The sequence below is a fragment of the Sus scrofa genome, chromosome 13 (assembly GCF_000003025.6).
Source record: "Sus scrofa isolate TJ Tabasco breed Duroc chromosome 13, Sscrofa11.1, whole genome shotgun sequence".
In the NCBI taxonomy this organism is placed as follows: Eukaryota; Metazoa; Chordata; class Mammalia; order Artiodactyla; family Suidae; genus Sus; species Sus scrofa.
In genome coordinates this window covers 205,705,465-205,728,768 of record NC_010455.5, presented here as the reverse complement: position 1 = coordinate 205,728,768, position 23,304 = coordinate 205,705,465, and the positions used below count along the sequence as shown (strand labels likewise).

Genomic DNA, 23,304 nt, shown 5'->3' with positions numbered 1-23,304 from the left:
CAGAGCCCAACGCGCATTTCCCATTCCCCCACTCTTCCCTTTCTGCTCGTGCCCTTTCTTTCTTTACACTTTCCTTCCCTTCCTCCCAGTTCATCGCTTTTTTCTCCATTTGTTTTCTGATTCTCTTCCATTTTGGACAAATTGGAAGGATACTGACTATTTACAATAACAGTCTTTATTGCCGGAGGGTGACATTGTGGGTTTCCAGGCACAGGCAGAGGAATCTCTCTGGCTTTCCCACGGGCCGTCTCTTGACCTAGTGTCTCCAAGAGCAGGTAGGGAGGCCAGGCAGCATCTGTCCTGAGCGGTCACCTGACACCTGGAAGGCTTTCCCCCTTCTGCATTTCAACCTTCCTAATTTTAGTAGAAGACCACATCAGCATAGATGTATTTTCAGGATTGGTGAGATAATTTGCATGAAATGGCCTGTTCTGACAAAGGCAATTCTCCTGGCCCCCAGAGGCTTATACTTTTGAGTAGCCTAAGGTCTTCACACATCTTTCTGCCAAACCAGCCTGGTTCTGCAGGCAAGAACTGGGAAGGGGGTGGTTCCTGTTTTGGCTCAGCAGATTCAGAACCCGATGTTGTCTCTGTGAGGATGCGGGTTAGAACATTGGCTCACTCAGTGGGTTAAGGATATGGCATTGCCTTGAGCTACAGCATAGGTCACAGACATGGCTTGGCTCTAGCGTTGCTGTGACTGTGGTGTAGGCCTGCAGCTGCAGCTCTGATTCAACCCCTAGCCCGGGAATTTCAGAATGCCTCAGGTGTGGCCATAAAAAAATTAATTAATTGATTAAAAAAAGAACTGGGAAGGGCCAAGGGTCTTACCCTACTTGCAAGCTAACAAGTCAGCCTGGCACAGTCCCACAGAGGCTGGCAGAGACACAGACTCCTGGGTCACTCGTGGCTCCTGTTTGAGTTGGTGACTCTTGTCCACCAAGAGTCTGGCAGCAGAATGGAGCCGGCCTGGTGTACACTGCACACAGTGGGTCTGCATCACCGCTGAGGAGCCTGGAGCTGCGGGATCCACATCTTTTATAAGGGGCTTTGAACAGACCTGCATGAGTTTCGCCGCAAGGGAAGAGATTATATTTTTGAAGCGGAAAGTAAATAAGCTGCCCTTTGCCTTGAAGAGATGCCATCTCTGTCACAAGGCTGTCGGGATCTGTGCCAGGACTGCTGGGGAATGTCCGCATGCCTCCTGGTGACCCTCTCAGAGGTCCCAGCTCACCATGTCCTGAGGGTACCCTGGCTGGGTTTTAAAATCACCCTCTTCTACAGGAGAGTATCCTTGGGAATTGGGGTCCTACTTCTCCTCTAGGGCCACCAAACGCCCCATGCTCGGTGGCCTAAAACAGCAGTCATCTACTGGCCCCATCGGGAGGCCAGGCCTCCGAGACCAAGGAGCCAACAGGGCCATTCCCACGACACCTGCAGTGGAACCCTTCCTCGCCTCTGCCTGGATTCTGGGTGGCTGATAATCGTGGGTTCCTTGGCTTAGAGATGAGTCACTGTCTTTGCCTCCATGTTGGCATGGCGTTCTGCCCATGTCCCTTCACGCCATCTTCCCTCTGTGTGCGTCTGCCTCTGCGTCTGAGCTTCCTCCTTTATAAGGTCGCCAGTCCTCTTAGATGAAGGCCCACGTTGAGGACCGTGGTTTGACTTGATTATCTCTGTAAAGACTCTCTTTTCAAGTACGATGATCTTTTGAGTTATGAGAATTTGAACATCAACATATCATCTGGGGGGGGCGGGGAGACACAGTTCAGCCCACCCACCCTCCCCTAACGGAGCATAGACACAGCTGGGCTGGGGCTGGAGAGCACGGGGCTCGGCTTTTAGGGGATGTAGGTGGCCGTCTCTCCAAGTTGGCATCCTTTGCACGGGTACATTCTCTGCCTTGAGGATGGGGGTGGGAAGGAAGAATGAATTCCGTTTTATTTCCTGCAGTTTCGCTGTTCCGTGGCCGTTCACGCTCCCCCTTCTGCTTTCCAGATGCTGACGCGGTCGCTGCCCAGATCCTGTCTCTGCTGCCTCTGAAGTTCTTCCCCATCCTTGTCGTTGGGATAATCGCCTTGATATTAGCCTTGGCCATTGGGCTGGGCAGTGAGTATGATCCATTACTCAGCAGGTGCTCAAATGCCTGTTCAGGTGTAGAGACGTCCATGGGCTTCCCCCTCCCTGCAGCCTTAACTGCTGCAGCAAACGCTCTCTGGGTTTGCTGATTTGAGCTTTATTTGCCTGCCGGATTGTGAGCTGACCTGGGCCCCTGGGCGGGGGTGGCGCTTTGGCCGCGCTGGAGGCTTTGTCACCGAGGATCCTGCCCGGTTAGGAGTGTCAGAGGCAGCTGATGAAATTGAACCCGCAGGCAGAAAAGGGGTGGGAGCTGGGGGAGAGGACAAGGAGGCCATTCATGCAAGGCCGAGCTGGGTTTCACATAAGGTGCAAGTGGCTTTTGAGAAAGTGAGTCCTCTGAATGGCTTCCAGTGGGGAACGACGGCTCCTTTTCTCTTCAAACAAGCAGATCTCAGATCAGTTTAAGTCTTCACCTGCTGGGCTTCGGTGTCCACAGTCCGCTCCCTCACTTCTCATCTAGCATCAGAGACCACGGGAGAAAGACTGGGGGCCCCAGGTCCACACTCACAGCCCCTGGCTCGGCCAGCTCGGCCGGTCACCCGACAGCCACACACTTTCTCTCCTGACCTTGAGTCTCCGGAGTCTAACTTCATTTCGAGTTTTGGCTCAAGGCTACTGAGAGAGACAAAGTGGGGTGCCGTGGCCCCACCCCCTGGAATTTGGCACAGAAGCTGCGCTGAGGGAAACAGGTTGCTGGCAGAGGGGTGGTTTCAGCGCAGCTTTCACCACTTTCGGGCAAGCTCACAGCCACGGGGCAGGTGGACGGTGGTCAGGGCTGCTCACGGAGGGAGCCCTTCCCTGACACCCCCTCCCGTCCCCAGTCCACTTTGACTGCTCTGGCAAGTACCGGTGCCGGTCGTCTTTCAAGTGTATTGAACTGGCGGCTCGATGCAACGGGGTCGCCGACTGCAGGGAAGGGGAGGACGAGTACCGATGCGGTAAGGCCCCGCCTCTTCACGGCCGATGCACGACCCGACCCTGACCTGTCCCACCTGTGACAGGGGTCCCCGGCCTTGCCTTTGTCAAGACATGGGATCCGGTGGTGTTTGCCCCAGGAGTCTCTGGGCTGGTGTCCTTATGTGGAGCTTCAATTTGATTGGGGACACTCTGTAAGCAACTCCAAGAGACCTTCCAGAGAGCTGAGGGGTCCAGGCGGTCAGAACTCAGCACAGGGGGGTCTGGGCTGGCTGCAGAGACCCTCTGCCCGCCGTCTCAGGGCCCCGATGCCTGTCTCCCTGTGCGTTGGCCAGTCCGCGTGAGCGGTCGGAACGCTGCGCTCCAGGTGTTCACTGCTGCCGCCTGGAGGACCGTGTGCTCCGAGGACTGGAAGGCTCACCACGCATCTGTCGCCTGTGCCCAGCTGGGGTTTCCAAGGTAACTCAGTGCATCCAGCAGCAGACAGCACGTTGGTGGTGATAACGACGAGGGCAGGGAGCTGGGCACACACGAGGTGCCTCAATCTGTTACCCACTGTCCCCATGGCAACCCCACGATGACAGATGTCACAGGTGTGCAAACCAAGGTCCTGACATGCTAAGCGACTTGCTCAAGGTCGCCCAGGACCTGGCACTTTAGGGGGGCATCTCAGGCCAGGACCCCAGATGCAAACATGCTATAAAGAGCTTTAGAACTGAAGACCGAAGCCCCAGGTCCTCAGGCCTAGCCGCAGGGCAGCTTCCCAACACCACCCAGTCAGGTCACCCCTCCCAAGATACCCAGAGAGCCAAGTTTGAAAAGCCAGCAATTTTTTTTTTTTTTTTTTTTTGGGCTGAGCCTGAGGCATGTGGAAGCCTTCGGGCCAGGGATCGAACCTGCGCCACAGCAGTGACAATACCAAATCCTTAATTAGCTGCACCACCAGGGAGCTCCAAGAAGCCAGCAACTTAATGACAGTCTGATTATTCAAAACAATTGTTTAGCAACAGGTGGAGAAAGAACAATTGCGGTGGAGCTGCCACGTTTCAGGTTCTGTGTTGCCATATGACACTGGCATCAGGGAGGTGCAGTTGGACCCTGGGGCATCTTTCCTTCTGGGGCCCCTTGCTCCAGACCCTGGCAGCTGACATCGGCCTTGGGTGCCCAGGACATCACACCTGCAACTCTTGGGTCCCAGTGGGCAGACCGGGGCTTCCAGTGGGCAGGCTGGGGCTTCCAGTGGGCAGGCTCTGAGCACCCTTCCCTCAGAGAGTGGGCGTCCCTGTTTCCACCTGGGGAGTCGGGCGTTAAGGCCTCGGTGCTCCAAGCCCTAGTTTTCAAATTTGATGCATCTTAGTCTCCGCTTCTTTCTCCAAAGCCAGTGAAACCCGCTCTCCAGCTGTGTCCCTGAGACCTGCCTCCCGCCCACCTGACAGCCTGGATTCAGAGATCAGCTGCTCAAGCCCATTGGCAGCAGCAAAGGCCCTTAACAACCTGCAGGGAACATGTACACCTGGCTCCTCACAGACAAGGAGGAAGTTCTCACACACACACTCACACACACACACACACACCAGTCACTCGCACACGCAAACTATACACAAGTCTTATATCACACTGTGCACACACACCTACACACATTCACACCATGCACGCATCCCACACACACCTACATCACACACACGCGCAGACACCTACATGCATTCACACACCAGTCACACGCACACACATCCTACATCACTCACACCCCCACCACTGCTCACAGCTGGAAGCCTCCCTTGGGCATTTCTGCCTCTCGGCGGTGGATTCTCAGACCCTCAGGGGGCGACCCCCCCTTCCCCGCGTCTCCCTCTAGGAGCACCTCCTCCTGACGTCCTGCACCCCATCCCTCACCCCCCACCGTGCAGAGGGACCCCGTGACCCCCCCACCCCGCTCCGGGCAGCCCGGCCTCTGCTGCTTTATGGCCCTGACCTGGTCAGCGGCCCTCTCAGGCCAGGGCAAGGCTGGTGGAGCCGTTTCGCAGTCGCCCCTCCTCTGCCGTTTTCTTCGCTCTGAACGTGCCCTCGCGTCCGCATCTCCAGCTCCAGGAGTTCCTGCCGAACCCTCCGTTTCCCTCGTTGTTCGCGTCCTCGTCCTCCCCCGAAAGCCCTCCTTCTCTGCTCTGCTGGTCAGGGGTCTGAGACAGAGAGAAAACGGTAGACGGGCCGGTTAGACGGCCCCGGTCCAAAGCCCGGCACACGCGGCCCCGTCATGGGACTCGGGCCTCAGAAACAGGGTTCGTAGCAGTCCCGGCTTTAGAGGGTCGCCTTGAGGTCCAGCGACCTTGGGGCTTTGAGGCCAGCCTGGACCACAGGAATACCTTGTCAGAGCCTGGGGTCCTGCTCGTTTGAGAGACTCTGAGACCACTTGCGGGGCTCCAGGTGCATCACCGCCGCCGCCCCGCCGGCAGCCCAGCCCCTGCACCCACCGGGCGGACCAGCGTGGTAGCAGCGGGCTCTTCCACCTGGCGCTGCCCCATCCGTGGTCGCGCAGCCCCTGGGAGGCTGGGAGGGTCACGGCCGCTGCCTTGACTGCATTTTCCTCCAAACGCGGACCCGACCGGACTTTGTAAACCAACCACATACGTAACCCGATGAAATCCTGCTGGATGAGCTGCTGAGTTCACCAGTGGAGCAAACCAGCTGCTTTGTCTTTTTTCATATCACATCTCATAACTCATCAAACACCTGATTTGAAATGGATGGTGGGAGTTCCCGTGGTGGCTCAGTGGAAACAAACCTGACTGGTATCCGTGAAGATGAGGGTTTGATCCCTGGCCTTGCTCAGTGGGTTCAGGATCTGGCGTTGCCGTGAGCTGTGGCCTAGGTCGCAGACAGGGCTAGGATCTGGTGTTGCTGGGGGAACTTCCATATGCTAGGGGTGCGGCCCTAAAAAAATGATAGTAAAATTTTTTTCTGAATGAAAAGAGGGAGTTCCCATTGTGGCTCAGTGGTAATGAACCCGACTAGTATCCATGCAGATGTGGGTTCGCTCCCTGGCCTTGCTCAGTGGGTTCAGGATCTGGTGGTGCTGTGAACTGTGGCATAGGTCACAGACTCGGCTCGGATCCCGCATTGCTGTGACTGTGGTGTAGGCCGGCAGCTGCAGTTCCGACTTGACCTCTAGCTGGGAACTTCCATAGGCCACAGGTGCGGCCCTAAAAAGCATTAAAAACAAAAAACAAAACAAAACAAAAAGAATGAAAAGAAAGGAAAAAAAGAAAAGAATAATGCCCCTTGTTATCATCCTCCAGAAGACCCGTCTCCCACCCCTTTGAGCACTGGCTTTGCCCCGGTGCCCCTGTGCCCCGTCTCCGGGCTCATCATCCAGGGCAGTCTTTCATCCCCCTCAGCCTATCATCTTTGGGGGGCTTGGTGTCCCCACTTTGATGCCCACCTGGTTCCGTGTTCTCTTCCCTCGGGGGTGGGTTTCCGGCCAAGCCGAGGTCAGTTCAGCTGATGCCCAAGCAGAGCCGCCCAGAGCCCGTGGTGGGCGGTTGGGCTGTGGGGTGGGGCCCGTCCCAGGCTGGTCCAGGTCTGGAAGGCCCTGCTACGTTGGCAGAAGGAAGCCTTTGATGGTTTGGGGGCACACAAAGACATCCCCCCAGTAAGACACCTGTAATCCTGGGACATGAGCCCAGGGAGATTTGAGGCACAGAGTGACGGTCACACCCCAGGCCTGTGTTTCTACTGTGTTGGCAGCTATGTGAGTTCAGACACCCTCAGAGTGGACCTGCTTGAGGAGCCGTTCCGGGAGGACTTCGTTTCCATCAACCACCTCCTGCCGGACGACAAAGTGACCGCCCTCCACCACGCGGTGTATGTGAGGTAAGCGGCCGGGCGCTGCTGCGTCCACACGGGGGGGGGGCCCCTCCAGCGCCACGAAGACTCAAGAGGCAGGAGGCTGTGCTCCCCAAGCACCCAGCGTGGGCTGGGTCCCCTGCTGGGAGGCTGGGGAACAAGAACTGAACCCCAAGGCGGGGGGATGGATGGAGCGGAGTCACGCGATGCGCACACAGCGGGCGCCGCGGATGCGTTTGGGAAACGGGAGGGCGCGGGAGGGGAGATATTAGACAGAGAGAAATTAAGAAAGAAACGTATCCTTCCTCATTTACGAAGCACGTTCCTGTGCACGTTGGTATCCATGTCCCCCAGACAACTCGGGAGGCGGGTAGACCAGCTGTCCTTAAACGGCATCAAGGGCCCGATGCTCAGGGGCTCACCGGCCTGGTGTGGAGGGCCTGGGGGGTCTGAACCCACGTGCCGGATGCCCCGTTTGACTCCTTGGACCAAACCCCAACAGGAGTGTGTTCTCTGGCCCGGAAACAACAGCCCCCTCCCCGCCCCTCCCCGCCCCTCCCCTGTGCAGTTGACCAAGGCTTTGGGACCCACATGAAATCTGTAGGGACAGCTCGTCTCTGGGGTTCTAAAACCCCAGGCTGGTGACACTGGCTTTTTCTTGCCTGACTGTGTAACAGGACGGGGACTCTAAAGGCAGGAGAAGGAAAAGGATCGCAGGGTGGCTTCCCAGGGTGGCTTGCAGGAAAAGCACCCACCCATGCGGGGGTCAGACAGTGTGTGTCATTCCCCAGGCTCTGGGGACGAGTCCTCTTGGAGGGGTGTGTGTCCCAGGCGACAAGAACTTCATGCCAGGAGGAGCTGTCCCGCCATCTGATGGACACTCTGTGAACTGCAGGGGCCGGTGAAGGACCTGGGGAAAGTGAGGCTCAAATGACCCCATTATACGCTTCCATACGCATAGTGGTGTCCTTTGTTCATTATAATACATTACACCCTTACATTATAATACAGCTCTTTATGCATTTCTCATCATTAGCTGTGTGAAGCCTAGAAACCCTCCACAGCCTGTCACGTGTATTAGACTTCACGGCAGTCACATGTTTTATAATGAATTCTGTGACCTCACTTTTATTTAGACTAAAGCATTTTTTTAAGACTAAAATCGTAATCTGTATTCAAGAGGAAGGGAGTAGTTTACTTTTCTTTGCCTCGAAGATTTCAGTAAAATTAGGTATGCATTTCACAGCCCTGGGTGGTTTAGCGTTAAGCCCCCTCTTTTCCCCCTTTAGGGAAGGATGTGCCTCGGGTCACGTGGTTACCTTGACGTGCTCAGGTGAGAGTTACAGAGACGCAGAGATGAACGGAAGCAGGCCCTGACTCACAGCCTCCCGTCCCCCATCTCCCCCCTCGACGGCTCTGGGGACCGTCCCTTCCCGCCCTGGTGCCAGAAGGGAACTCTGTGACCCCACCTGCCAGGCGGAGGGAGGCAGCCCAGAGCACCTTCCCAGCAGCTGACAGGACCACGTGCAGGGTGTCCCGTCACCCCATGGGGGCCCCAGTGGCCTGACTCACCCTCTCTTTCTCTCCCCCTCCCCCACCCCAGGCTGCTTAGTGTCCCCCCAAATCTCCAGCCTGGGGGGTGCCCCTCATTGCTGGCAGGGGGCTCTTGTTGCAGGGGCTGGGCCTGAGGTCAAGCCCCTTGCTCGCCAGCCCCACATTCCCCTGGGGTACTGTCACCATCCTGGGGGCTCGGGCATCACAGCATGGCCAGCTTCACTCTTTGCTCTGGCGGGCTTTCCCCACTGTGCCCTACGACACCCTGCTGGTCCCATGTCCTGGGCCTGGGCTCCCCCTGAGCGCCTGCCCCGCCCTCTCTCTCCTTCTGCAGCCTGCGGTCGGAGAATGGGCTCCAGCCCGCGTATCGTAGGTGGAAATGCGTCCTCACTGGCACAGTGGCCCTGGCAGGCCAGCCTGCAGTTCCAGGGCTACCACTTGTGCGGGGGATCCGTCATCACCCCCGTGTGGGTGGTCACCGCTGCCCACTGTGTTTACGAGTGAGTGCCCTCCTGGCGGTCCGTGTTTCCGCAGACCCCTGTCCAGTCCGGGCCATGTTGGGATGGGGTTGATTTGGGTGGTCGGCTGCAGGACAGGTCCAGGAAGCAGGACAACAGATCAGATGGTCACAGAGCAACGTCCACATGAAGGGACCCCTCCATCCCCACCGAGGACCCAGCTCCATCAGCTGGGTGGGACAGAGGGCCCTGAGCTCCTTCCAAGGACCTTAGGCCCGCAGCTCCTAAGAAAAGACAGAAAGAGGAGGAAGGAAGCCCTCGTGCAGGAGGAAACCCACCACTGTAAGGCCCTAGACGTCCCTGTAGCTAACTGCAGTGGACCATGCTGCGGCCGAGAGGGAGAGGGACAGCAGCACGGAGGCTCCCTGGAGCAGTCTCTCTCAAAGCCCCTTGCTCGCTAGCCCCACATCCCCCTGGGGTACTGTCACCATCCAGGGGGCTCGGGCATCACAGCATGGCCAGCATCACTCTTTGCTCTGGTGGGTTTTCCCCACTGTGCCCTACGACACCCTGCTGGTCCCATGTCCTGGGCCTGGGCTCCCCAGGCGTGGCGTGGAAGAAAGCCACAGAAAATCCTTCCATACCCAGTGGCACGGGTCCTGGTTATTCCACCTCCGTCTCTTTTGGTTTCCGCTGGAGACCGTTCCTGATGGGCCTTCTCAGGCAGCAAAGTCGAGCTCACCTCTCAAAGGCCCAGAAGTCCTCCGAGGCGCAGAGGACAAGGCTGGCTTAGGAAATGCACGGGCTGGGTCTGTGCTTCTGCAGGGCTGAGGGGGGTGGCGGGGTGGGGCGGCCGTCTCCTGCCATCTCCTTGGCACCAGCTCTCTGGACACCTGAGGTCCGTGAGTTAAAGTGCTCGAGGCGCTCTCATTTCAGTCTCTACCTCCCCAAATCCTGGACCATCCAGGTGGGCCTGGTGTCCCTGCTGGACAGCCCAGCCCCCTCCCATCTGGTAGAAAAAATCATCTACCACAGCAAGTACAAGCCCAAGAGGTTAGGCAATGACATCGCCCTCATGAAGCTGGCGGGGCCGGTCGCTTTCAACGGTAAGTGGGGGTTTCTTTGTCACTGTGTTGCTATCGTTTGTTTCGAGAGAATGTGAATTGCTTGCTGAAGCATGGCGCCGATGGCTGCTCCGCCGGCGAAGTCCCACATCTGATGCACGTCAGTGTTGGCTTCGGCTGATTGTCTCGTCTCATGAAAGTGGTGACGTTCCTGGTTCTTGGAAAGACGAGAACATTTCAATCATATTCTGGGCACTTGGGCCATCCTACTAGGAAAGGCTGGATCCTACATGCACCTTTGACTTTCGCAGGCAGTCACCTGCTCAGGTTCACGGTGCAGGTCCTGGCCTACTTTTGGGGGCCGTGTGTTTGCAGAGCCTTTGTGGTTCTACTTTGGTCACCTTGGTGTGTCTGGGGCCACCGGGGCCCTCAGTTGTGCTACTTTCTTTCTGGTTTTGGTGCCACCTGGAGATAAAAGGGACCTCCCTAGGCTGGGCCACCGGGTGCCTATGGGTGGTGGAAGGGGATCTCAGGCCCATGGGGACAGAGCTTTTCCTTGTCTGGTGCTTTTGGTGGGGCGGGCCCTTCCAGTGCCACCCAGCTGCCTGGTGACTCAGTCTTGGCCGAGAAATAGAGGGTCTTGAGGCCAGCCAGCCAATTGTGGTGGGCTCTTCCCTGTGGCCCTTTTCCACAAGTTAGAATAACCTGAGCATCTCCAACTCATGGAAACACTCAGAAGCACGCTCTCCCAACCAGCTGCTGAGTTCAGCGGCTCCATTCCTCCATGGGAATACCAAGTCCTGCCCTCTGGAGGTTTCGAAAACACCAGAAAAGCCACACAGGACAGAACTTTCAAAATCTTGCAGATGCAACTGAGCATAGAAGTTTACTCCTCAATACATAAGAGCCCCTTCTCCTTCCCCCAAATACAGCATCCTGGAAAGCAGGCAGAGCATAACAAACAAGGCCCTTGCTGGAACGGAGTCCTGGCTCGGGCCCAGCAGCCGGTTTGACCTGGCAGAGTCATCAGTGTGTTTATCACACAGCACACGCAATACTGTGCGCAACACTCTACGGAAGAACACACTGAAACAAACACTTCTAGAGAAACAAAGAGAAGTCAGAGTGGTGGCGTTCGTTCGTTAATTATTATTAATGATACCTGGTTATAAAAAATGAGGTGCCAGCACTTGCACTTTGATAAACCCTTATCCCTCCTCTGCCTTTCCATTGTTGTCGCACCCAGAAGGGCTCAGCGGATCTAAGAGTGCCGTCACCTGAGGGCCCCGTGACGGTCTTTGGGGAAGGGCCCAAGTGACACAGCCCACGTGGCAGGTGGGCTCGTCGCCCCCAGAGGCGTCAGCAGGCATGGGAACATCCATGGAGGGATGTTGCGTGAAGCGAGGTGCCCACCGCTAGACCAGGAGCCGGCAGACTATGGCCCATGGGCTGAATCGGACCCTCTGCCTGCTTTGGTCAATAAAGTTTTATTGGCACACGGCCTGCCCGTTGGTTCATCACAGCCCAGGCTGCTTTCACGTGACTGTGGCAGAGATCACGTGGCCCGAAAAGCCTAAAATGTATCCTCTTTGGCCCTTTAGAGAAAATGTGCTGACCCCTGGTCTAGGGTTGCTGGAGTCTGGGGTTGTTTTAAAGTTTTAGGGCCCTGGTCGGGGTGGGGTCCCTGCTCTGAGCTACCAGCCTTCATGGCTGTGATGGCTTGAGTGCCCCCCAGAAAGGGAGGCACGGACAAGACAGCCTCTCTCGATGGCTTGAGAGCTCTTGTTTCCTCTTCAAACAGAGATGATCCAACCAGTTTGTCTGCCCAACTCTGAAGAGAACTTTCCTGATGGGAAAATGTGCTGGACATCAGGATGGGGGGCCACGGAGGACGGAGGTCAGTGGTCTGTCTTCAAGAGTCTGAGTCCCCGGGCGCCCAGAACCGAGAGGGCCCAGGGCACCGTCCCCGTCCCCATGTCCCCGTCGGGGGGAAGCGCAGACCTGAGAGGCGTGGGAGGAGGGGTGTGCCCGGCGTGAGCCTAGAACACGTGAAGGTAACGGGGTCTCAGACAGGTGGAGGCAGAGCGTGTCCGTCCCTTCGCGTGGGCGGCGAGGCTGACCCACCGCGGATGTGTTAGTTTCTTGTTGCTGCTGCCACACAAGCTCCAAACTCAGTCGGAGGCCATAAATCAGTGTCCGTGGGCTGCAGTTGGTGTGTCGGGAGGGCTGGTTCCTCCCGGAGGCGTCCTCATCTGTCCCAGCTGTCCGGTCCCCTGCAGCACTCGTCCTGCCCTTTCCTCCCCCTTCGAAGCCAGCCACACAGCATCTTCCGTCGTCCGTCTCCTCTCCGACCTCTGCTTCCACCAGCCCGACTCCCCCTCTGACCCCGTGATCACACGTAAGGCCCAGCCAGAGGGCCCAGGACCGTGTCCCCATCTCAAGGTCCTGTCGCCTCTGCAGAGTGCCTTTGGCCGTGTACGGCGACGCCACCCCAGTTCCGGGGCTGGGGCATCAGTGTCCTTTTTGGAAGGACGTTTTTCTCCTGACCCTCACAAGATGCCCCAGAAGCCGTGTGTGTGACCTTCCTGAGCCTCCGTTTCCCTTCTGTCACCTGGGTTGTCCTGGACAGGCTGGTGTGGGTCAGGGGCTGGCCCTGCCCCAGATAAAGGCCTTCTGAGTTCCCGGTGGGGCCGCCCCTCACCACATGCCCCCCCACCCCGCCCCTGTCACAGGCGACGCCTCTCCGGTCCTCAACCACGCGGCCGTGCCTTTGCTCTCCAACAAGCTCTGCAACCACAGGGACGTGTACGGGGGCCTCATCTCCCCGTCCATGCTCTGTGCAGGCTACCTGAAAGGCGGGGTGGACAGCTGCCAGGTAGGGCCCCTGCTGACCTCTGGGGACCACGCACGGGTGAGGCGAGGCTCTGGTGTGGCCACCAGCCCGCAGTTCAGGCCACCGCCAGCCTTTCCCTGTGACCAACTGAAAAGCAAATTTGCAGGGCGTGGGGATGAAGTTTGCTCAAGATAGCACTCCTTTTCCTGTCTGGCTGGACCCGGGTTTACCCAACGCTCCCCTTTGCCAGGGCGCTCTCAGAGTTTGCAGGGGAACCAAAGGGGCAGAGGGCAGGTAGGAGCCAGTGCACCCAGCCTGCAAGGCCACAGCGGGCAACTAGCCAGGCAGCCCCTCCCTCTGAGAGCCCCCTCTGCTCCCCTAGCTGCCTTTGTGGGCTCAGGAGATCTTGCAGGGGCACAGCGGGAGGGGACTGTCCCCAGAGGATAAGGACCCCACTGTCAGAGTGCAAGTCAGTTCCAGAAGGGCTGGGGTGATTCTGTAAGGGGGGGGGATCCTGCCCCCGGGACAAGGCAGGCACCATGGCAGGGCCTGTCCTGTGCCCTTTGCTCTTCCCTTGGCTTCCAGGGGGACAGCGGGGGGCCCCTGGTGTGTCAGGAGAGGACGGTGTGGAAGCTGGTGGGAGCCACAAGCTTTGGCATCGGCTGCGCTGAGGCGAACAAGCCTGGGGTCTATACCCGCATCACATCCTTCCTGGACTGGATTCACGAGCAGATGGAGGTGGGTGCAGCCACCCCCAACCCCCGCACGCCTCCAGAGCTCACGCTGGTGCCCGCCATGCCGCCTCTGGCGCCCTTTCCGTGGGGCCCCCGTCCTGCCGTCCAGGGCCAGGAAGGGCCCCGTTAGGCCTCTGCTTGGCAAACAGTGGCCGTGCTCCTGGGTGTCGGCCTGAGCACAGCTGATCTCGTGGGCAAGGCTCTCTGTGTAGGGTGGGTCTGGTGGCAGAGGGGAGGGGATGGCAGTCACAGGGTGAGGGTGGCTGGGACTCGGAAGACAGTGTGCTGCTGCCAGGGGGGGAAGGGGCGGCCGAGGAGGAGCCCCGGGGGACGGGAGCAGTAAGGTGGGCACCTGTGCGTGTGTGCGTGCACATGCGCTCTCACCTGTGGATACGTGCAGAGGCAGGTGGGGGACTGTCTGGACATGGGGGTCCCCATTGTCCATGGGGGTGCTTGGACCTTGCGGGGATCCGGGGGTGGGTTGAAGCTTCCCATTAGGTGGGGCCTGGGCAGCTCTGGGCCTTGGGAGCTCCCTGCATGGGGGCGGGGGTCGGGGGGCGTGTCACTGAGGCTGGCTTGGCAGGACCTGCACGGGCAGGGGAGCCCCGGAGATGGCAGGAGGAGGAGAGGGGGACACCCAGGGACGGGAGCATCTGCCTACTCCAGGCCCCAGTGTGACGGCTTGGAGGACAGGTAGCGACACTCCCCTCCCGCACCACGCCCCGCGAGCAGGAGCCTGTCAGCCCGCCTTCCACCTGCGGGCAGGCAGCACGTGTTTGCTGACTTAACCGCAACTCTGAGCCCCACGTCAGGCCTTAGACCCATTTCAAATGAACGTGGGTTTTTTTGGTTTTTTTGTTTTTGATTGAGGCAAGATTTACACAACCTGAAAGTAACCATTTTGAAATGAACGATCCCGGGGCATTTAGCCCAATTAACAGTGTGGTACCGCCTCTGTCTAGATTCAAGGCCCTTTCATTGCCCGGGAAGAAGACTTTGTTAAGCCACCCCTCCCTGTCCCCAGCCCCCAGCCTTCAGTAATCTGCTTTCTCTCCTGGTGGGTTTAAGACCTTTTCACTCTTATTGTTATTATTTGGTGGCACCTGCAGCATGCAGAAGTTCCCGGGCCTGGGATCGAACCTAAGCCACAGCAGTGACAACCCCTTAACCACTAGACCACCAGGGAACTCATCAAAAGCCTTTTTAAATGCTTCTTTTTAATTTAAAGCTATTGGCCAGGAGGACCTTGCCTAAAGTGCCTTGGCATTAATTTCCCCTTCTTCCTCCTTGAACGATTGCTTTGAATAGAAGGCTATGCACAGGGTGGGGCCCCAGGACTGGGACTCGGCCTGGTTTGAATGCCAGCCCTGCTCTTGTGTAGTTGGGGTGCCCTGCGGGTGCGAGAGTTCCTGCTCTCAGTGCTGGCCTGTCGCAGGACAAGCCTGGGAGGAGGGGGAGGGGGGAGTCCACGTGGGGCGTGAGGGCCACATGAGCATGGGGGTGGGGCCCTGTGGGCGTGGGGGTCACGGCTGCGTGGGTGTGGTGCTGAGGGCCACGTGGGCACAGGGGTGAGAGCACCCTCTGCAATCGCCCAGGGAGCCTGGGAGGTGCGCCTCCGCAAGGCTGCTCATGGCGTCAGGAGGTCGTGTGACCAGGACCGTGAAAGCAGAGCTTGACGCAGGGCCCAGGGAGAGACCCAGGCCCGGTTCCGAGCTGTCTAGGGGGAGGGGGCTGTGTCGGGGGGACGAGGTTCCAAAGTCACCCTGGGAGCTTCTGACAGCTGCCCTGATGGCTCCAGCCCACTTCCCCCATCTGTTCTGCCCCGGCTCTGGGGCCCTAGGACCAGCCAGTCCTAGAGGGCAGGGGACCTCCAGGCTAATCTGGGCAGAGCGCGAGCCCAACTCCACCCTGCTGCAGGCAGGGTGGGCCATCTCCAGCCGGGGGTGCAGCACTCCCCTGGCTGCTTGGTCACCTGAGGGTCCCTGGGACCGTCCCCAGAGGCTCCAGTCAGGGGTCTCCAGGGCACACGCTGATAAAGCAGAAGTGTTTTGGAAAAGGCCCCCCTCCTAGAGTTTGAGAAGCAGGCTCGCCTGGACGACGGGGGTGGAGGCTGAGTCTCCCCTGGGGTCTGGAAAACATTTTAACCTCAACTGCCTCTGGCCCCAGGGCCTGCGTGAGTCACGCCTCCCTTCCAATGTCTCAGGGGCAACCCAGATGAGGCTTCCCTTCCAGGAGAGCTTTCTAGCAGGTCTGCATGTTTCCTTTGGGCATCATTCGTTGGCCTCCCAAGAGCTCACACACCTGCTGGGGGGAATCACCCCGTGTTTAGCTAAAGGAACTGTAGTTACCTCTACGTCCAGGGAGCTTAAAACAAAGCTGTGACTCAAACACTGAGTCATGGGAACGCTGACGATGAGCTGGGAAGTTCACGTGGAAACCGGGGAACCGTCTCAGGTGGGTGACGGAGAGGGTTGGAGGCACACCGGGAGGAGAAGCCTTTTCCCACTTACCTGGGACTCATCTAGAGCAGCGGCAGCTTTGTCGCCATCACTCAGGAGCAGCGGGCGATCTGCTCGGGCAAATGGAGATGCCCGCTCATCTGATGACTGGACGCGCAAAAAAAGGTAATACCTCTGATTTTATTTCTAGAGGGACCTGAAAACGTGAAGACGAAGAGGCATGTTCCCACCTTGAGTTCCTGCCAAGCTGGAGACCCCCCCTGTCCTTCCGTGGCTTCCTGTGTGGAAACTTCTGGCGGCGGAGCCAAAAGAACCCACATCTCTCCGTTCCCCCACCTCCAGAACAGCTGTCTGCGAACAAGCCAGAGGGGCTTCGGATCAAAATGGCCCTGAACCTCCTTTCCCATCTTCACTCAGAGAAGAAGCAGGAACGCCTCCCAAACGCTCCCTTTTCCCACCCGTCCACCTGGGTTTCCTCCCGGCAACGTGGACCCGTGGGAGGGCGGTCACCGTTGACGAGCTGTCTGCACGCTTTTGTCCAGACTCAGAACCTAACACTTCCTACCAGGATCTCTTCTCACACGTGGGGACGGACCCTAAAGGGGATTATTGTCTTGAGGTTTATTTCTATTATTTCTTTGTAGCCTCTGGCGCTTGATGTGTCATTGTCCTGTGCAACCGACGGACGTAACTCTTTCTTAGCACAGTCATCACCTGCAGCTTGTCTGAATCAGTCCTTTGAGGGGGGTCTTTTGGCCGCAGCCCCGGCATGTGGAAGTTCCCAGGCTGGGGTTGAATCCGCGCCACGGTGGTGACAACACTGAGTCCTGAACCGCTTGGTGGCTGGGAACTCCTGAATGAATCCTGACTACTTGCGTAAGCTTGATTCAAAGGGCTCAATTGTTTAGATCTGTTTCATATCCACGGCGGCTTTCACATTTCTTTTTTCAGTTCGAACAGACTTCTCAGCAGATCAGAATTATCTCCTGTTCCGTCACCACGCTCAGAAGCGGAGTGAGAAAAGACAGTGCTGAGCTAAGTCAGGACCACTAAACCCGCACAGCTGTACTGAGGGCGGAGGGAGTAGACAGTTTCATGTGGTTGAGAGGCCAGAGGCTGCCCTGCCTCTCTGGGTGGGCCCATCTCCCACGCCGCTGCAGGATTAGAGACCCCTCCTGTCACCCGCACACCCTCCGCAGTCCCCACAACACACACATAACAGAGGAGCGTTACTCGGTAAATAATCCCTTTACAGCAGTGGTGCCTTATCACGGATGACGTCATCTAAATAGGAATCTCTTCATTTGCCTCGAGGCAACAGCGGGAAAGATGGATGAGTTTCCAGGAGATCAGAAATGGGTCCAGGTTCCTGGGGAGGGCGAGGCTCCAGGGAGCCTCCTGGGATGGGTGTGAGAAGAGGGTGGAGGAGGACCAGGTGGGGGCCGAGCTAAGGGCAAACTCTCTTTGGATGCACCTCTCTCATGTATCAGATCTCTGGACACATCGGAAAGTGACAAGACCAAATTTATTTGAAGGGTTTCTGCCTAGCTCTCTTTGAAAGCAGTGGCAGCTCCCCAAAACAGTCTTGAGAAAGAGGAACAAACCTGGAGGTATCACTCCCCTGGTTTCAGACTATCCTACAAAGCTATGGTGATCAAAACAGTGTGGTACTGGCACAAAAGCAGACACACAGATCAGTGGAACAGACTAGAGAGCCCAGAAATAAATCCACACACTTATGCAAGTGATTAATCCAAGACGAAGGAGGCAAGCATACACAGTGGGGAAAAGACAGTCTTTTCAGCTGCATGAAAAGAATGAAACTGGACCGCTTTCTCACCCCATACGCAAAAATAAATTCCACACGGATTCAAGACTTGAATGCAAGACCTGAAACCACAAAACTTGTGGGAGAAACAGAGGCAGTAAACTCTGACACTGTATATGAGTATTTTGGGGGTCTGTCTCCTCAGGCACAGAGCACCAAAGGCAAAAACAAAGAGCCCTGCGTCAAACTAAAAAACATTCTGCTTCGCAAAGGAAGCCATTGACAAAACAAAAAGGCTGCCTACGGATTGAGAGAAGGTATTTGCAAACATTATGTCCAATTAAGGGTTAAGACCCCGAATATATAAAGAACTCATATGACTCAATAGCAAAAACCCAAACAATCTAATTTAAAAAGTGGGTCGAGGGCCTGAATATTTTTTTCCAAAGAGGAAGTGCAGATGGCCAACAGGTACAGGAAAAGAGGCTCAGCATCCCTGATGATCAGGAGAAGGCAAATCAAAACCACAATGGAGATACCACCTCGCGCCTGTCGGAATAGCTATCATTGAAAAAGTGTTGGGGAGGGTGTGGAGAGAAGGGAGCCTTTGTGCACCGTTGGTGGGAGTGTAAATTGGTGCAGCCACTATGGAAAATAGTGTGGAGGTTCCTCAAAAAATTAAAAAGAGAAGGACCAAGTGACCCAGCAATTCCACTTCTAGGTATTTGCCCAACACCCCCCCAACTCATTCAAAAATATACATGTACGCCTCTGTTTATTGCAACATTACTTACCATTAGCCAAACTGTGTGTGTCCATCAGCAGATGGATAGATAAAGAAGATATGTGGTGTATACGTACACACACACACACACACACACACACACACACACACACAGCATGAGCCTTGATATTATACTAAGTGAAATAAGTCAGAGAAAGACAAATTCAGAATATGAAAGACATCTTTCACTTGTATGTGAAATCTGACAAACAAATGAACAAACATCACAAAAGAGAAACAGACCCACAGATACAGAGAACACGTGGGCAGTCGCCAGCGGAGAGCGGGTGAGGGTTGGGCAAAATGACCGAAGGGGGCTAAAGGGAACACACTTCCAGTCCGGAAATAAATTAGCCAAGGGGGGTTAATATATAGCACAAATAGGGTCAATAATACAGTAAGAAGTTTGTACGGGGGACAGATGGAAACGAGGTCCAGCCCACTGGTCCTTGTGGTGTGTTTAAATGTCGAATCTCCACGTCGTACACCTGAAATGAGCAGAATACTGTGCATCAGCTGGACCCGTCATTTCTTAGTCTAAATAAACCGTATGTTCATTAAAATTACTGTGCTAGAAATAAAATTATATTCCAACTTTTTTTTAAAAAAAGAAAGCAGTGGCAACTCAGGTGTTGAAGATCCAGGTTGTGAAGAGATGGAAAAATTGCATGGGTGCTAACTTGGTTGTGGACCCTTGACCTTGGGGTCACGGGAAATGTACTTCTAGCCTGTGGTGGTTTCCATCCGCTTGAACTGCCACGGAGGCTTGTTGGGACATAGTTTCCGTCTCACATCTTCGAGGGTCTTGGGGGATGCCAGCGGTGGCTGATGACTCAGCATGTACCTGGTGCCGGCCCCGTTCTGAGCCCGTTTCACAGGCTTATTGGTTCCTGGTCACCAGGGATTATTGTGAGTCCCATTCTGCAGATGAGAACACTGAGGTGTGAAAGTCAAAGACATTCCCAAGACCACACGTTAGGCCAGTGGCCACATCATTTGAGCAGGCATCAAAGCTGCACTGCAAAGCTACCTTCTCTGGCACTTGAATCTAAAGGGACTTTGTGCCACCAACTTGAACCCATCTGAGACACAGGAGTGACTCAAAGTCATGATCAATTTCTCTGTCCTCTAGACATGTCTGGTCCCAAGGGAGGTGCCAGAGCAGAAGCCGGAGAGAAGGCTGTGGCTTGAGCACCCCTAACCTGCAGCCCAGCCACTGCCAGAGGAACACACCGTGGATAATGTGGGCTGCCTCCCCTGGCGCCTCGGACCTGAAGAAGTGGCTGTGGGGCATCCGTGTCATGACGTAGCGATTGAGGAAACCCACAGCCCCATGCCCTGTGCCCACATGTCCAGGGCAACTCCTGGGAAATGGCTCTCTCTCTCTCCCTTCTTTCCGGTACTTCTGTATTGAAACAGCTGTATTTAAGCATGTTTATAAGAACTATAGGGGACCTAACAATAGTATAGAAAGCTTGGAAGTAGAGTGTTGAAAATGGGTCAACGCCTTGAATACTGTCCTTGGCCACAGAAATTGTCACTTGCCTCCCTGTCCTAGTAGGAGAATTTCTAGCCTGGAACTGAGGGACCTGCTGAGGTCTGTTTCCTCCACTTGTCACTTGGGGAGACCGCCTGGGCTTCACAGGCAGATGCCAGGAAGGTCTGGCTGTGGACCCCCCGCCCTTTCTCCCTGTCCCACAGCCTAGCCCAGGAGCCACCGCTGGTGGAAGAAGTCCCAGGTGTGGGCACAGCTGTACAGCCTCCACCACCCAAGGCCCCCAAACAGAAACCCCGGGGTTGGGATATGGGTGTGGGAATTGAGCCCTGGTCTAAGGGGCAGATGCCCCCTTCTGATGGCCCAGCCTCCAGCATCCAGGAGGCAAAGGGACGTGCCGGGAGTGACAAGAAAAAGCAAGTTTCTGCTGCAGAATCTTAGAGGACATTGGCTGCCAGTCAATTAACGTAGACAAGGTAGTCCTTGGGGTGGGTTTTCTGCACAGCATGAGGAAGAAAGCCTGGCTGGCTTGCTGCCTCTCAGTCACCTGGGACGCAGTGCCCTCTGTGTCTGGCCCAGCTGGGCACCAAGAACCGTGGTGGGTCTGTCTGCCCGGCTTGGGAGCAGCTTCTGGACACGTGCTGCCTCTGGCTCGTGCATCTCGTCTGGGCTCCTAAACGGTCTGAATTTCCCCTGAAACTCATGGACCTGTAGAGGAAGGTCATTCTTTGGGCTCCTGTATTATTGCTCTGTGTGTGTGTGTGTGTGTGTGTGTGTGTGTGTGTGTGTGTACACATACACAGCGGTGCACTTACACGACCGTGAACTCATCTGTTTCTGAGCCCATGGGAGCCCCAAGGATGGGCTGATTCCTATTCACCTGCGCGTTCGTTCCGGCGTCCAGCCCAGGACCTGGGGCGCCGACACAGCTCGTGACCATGGGCGGCTGAATGGTGACTAGAAAATACACACGCCACCTCAGTGGATGTCGCCCGTGCGTCCTTGTTTCATGACGCGGCACATGTTACGAATGGAAATAGATGAAATGAACCTAATGAGAACATGTGTCATTTAAAGCTGTGACTTATTAAAAAAAAAAACCCATCTGTATTTCTCCCCTTAAAAGCACAAAATAGGCGTTCCTGCTGTGGTTCAGTGAGATAAGAATCTGATGGCAGCAACTCAGGTTGCTGGGGAAGTGAGGGTTCGACCCCTGGTCCAGAGTAGTGGGTTAAAGGATCTGGTGTTGTCGCAGATGCTCCCTGGCCTGGGAGCTTCCAAATGCCACAGGTGCGGCCATAAAACAAAATAAAATAGTACAAAGTAACCATCTAACGTGTAAAAACTGAATCTTGCTACGTGACTGCGCTGTATTCCGGTCAGCCTTAGACCGATCAAAATTATCTAAAAAAATTGTGACTCAGAGTTCCCTGGTGGCTCAGTGGGTTAGGGATCTGATGTTGTCACTGCTGTGGTACAGGTTCAACCCCTATCCTGGGAATTTCCACAAAGGAAAACAAAACAAAACAAAACTTCGTGTCAAAGTAGTTCACAGAAAAATGGTGGCGGTGATGTCACTAAGGGGTGAGAAATGGCAAAAGAGCGGGTTTTTCTAAGAATGGAAAGAAAACCACTGTGATGGTCTTTCAGATCCACCCACTGCCATCGTGTTTTCAGAGTTGGGGAAGCGGCTCCTGAGGCAGCGTGACCAGTCATACGTCTCCCCCCACTTTCTTTCCTTTTATCTCAGGTACAAACTAGAAGCTTCCACTGGTTTCCTTGGTGGGGTCAGAGCATCAAGGGAGGATTGCAGGATGGGGGGTGGCTTGCTGTCCCCCCCAACACGTCCCTCTTCCCAGGAGGGGCTGGTGAGGGGGACCGGCCCCCCAGTTCCCTTCACGCCCTCCTTCACCCCAGGGTGGCCCCTGGCAGGCGGCCCAGAGTCGAACTTACCATTTGTGAAATAAGACTGGCTCCCAGCACGGCATGCATCCTTAGTGCTCGTTGCCTGCAGGCCTCGGAGGAGAGGCACAGAAAAGGAAGGTCGGGGCGGGGGACCGTCCCTGGGTCCAGAGGCTACTGGTTTATCCACCGCCACCCCCAGCCTCCTTCAAAGGCAACCTCAGAGCTTCCAGGCCTGGCCGCCAGATGGGGCTCTGGGAGGCCGGCCACTCCCTCCCCTTCCTCCTGGCTGTGGAAAATTCCAGATGACCTTCCAGGCCGGGGACAGCTGCCTCCTGGGCCTGGGACCCTGGGGCCACATCTCACCCCCTCCCGGCTTGTGAGAGGGCTGCCCAAGGCCAGCCTGACCAGAGCTGCTTCCTGCTCCATCCCTAAGACGCCTGCAGAGGTGACTCCGAGCAGCTACTGGGCAGGCCAGCCAGGGCTCCCAGGCAGGATTCCAGAGTCTGCTCCACTAGCCTGAGAAGGTGGCAGGCCTCTGCTGTGAGTCTGTGAGGAAGCCCCCCAGGCCTGGGCTTCCCTTTGGCCCAGGCCAGGGCTCTGGGGGCCTTTGTAAGGGGGGTGCCTTCTGGGGCAGCCACATCGTGGAGGCGGAGGCTGGGTTTCCACTGAACGGATTTCCTATTGCCAACCACACAGACTTCCTGAGAAAAAGAACTGTGCAAATAACTTTTTAAAGTTACAATTGGTTTACGTAGCCACAAGAATTATGGTCTCAGAAATTCTTTGGTTTTTTGTCTTTTTAGGGCTACGGAGGTTCCCAGCTAGGGGTCAAATTGGAGCTGTAGCCGCCGGCCTACACCACAGCCACAGCAACGCAGATCCTCAACCCACTCAGCGAGGCCAGGTATCGAACCCACGTCCTCATGGATGCTAGTCAGATTCATTTCCACTGTGCCGTGAGGCCCTCAGAGACTTTGTTATCCCACTCATGTTTCTTTGAGTTGAAAATGTGATGAGATCATTGCAGTGTCACGCAGTCACAGGGACTAAGGCAGAGGCGGCCTCTGTGCCCGGCTTCCCCTGAGGGTGACATTTTATAAAACCCTTGTCCGGCCTCAGAGGCAGCGCGTGGACCACGGTGAAGTCTGCTGGCCTCTTGTTCAGATGTTTCCAGTTGTACTTGTGTGCGTGTGTGGCGTGTGTGTTTGTGTGTTTGTGGCCTATGCGTCTGTGTGTGTTTGTGTGTGTATGTCTGTGCATGACTGTATATTTGCAAGGTATATGCGGTGTGTTTGTGTGTCTGTGTGTGGTGTGCGTATGGTGTCTGTGTGTCTGTGTGTGGGGTGTGGGAGGTGT

The 23,304-nt window shown here is 56.2% G+C and overlaps 1 protein-coding gene across 4 annotated transcripts in view; it reads left to right on the top strand.

Annotated features, from left to right (window-relative positions):
* The window catches only part of TMPRSS3 (transmembrane protease, serine 3), a 25,537-nt gene extending 4,269 nt beyond the window's left edge, over positions 1-21,268 (top strand). For 3 of the 4 annotated variants that reach the window (XM_013982609.2, XM_013982608.2, XM_021071023.1), the window contains 11 exons: positions 1,999-2,109; positions 2,961-3,077; positions 3,390-3,513; positions 6,796-6,921; positions 8,184-8,227; positions 8,783-8,948; positions 9,843-10,012; positions 11,772-11,867; positions 12,703-12,845; positions 13,389-13,541; positions 16,187-21,268. In XM_013982609.2, coding sequence (XP_013838063.1) covers positions 1,999-2,109; positions 2,961-3,077; positions 3,390-3,513; positions 6,796-6,921; positions 8,184-8,227; positions 8,783-8,948; positions 9,843-10,012; positions 11,772-11,867; positions 12,703-12,845; positions 13,389-13,541; positions 16,187-16,204 — 1,268 coding nt within the window. In that variant the 3' untranslated portion in view covers positions 16,205-21,268. The other variant, XM_021071022.1, reaches the window with a different exon arrangement.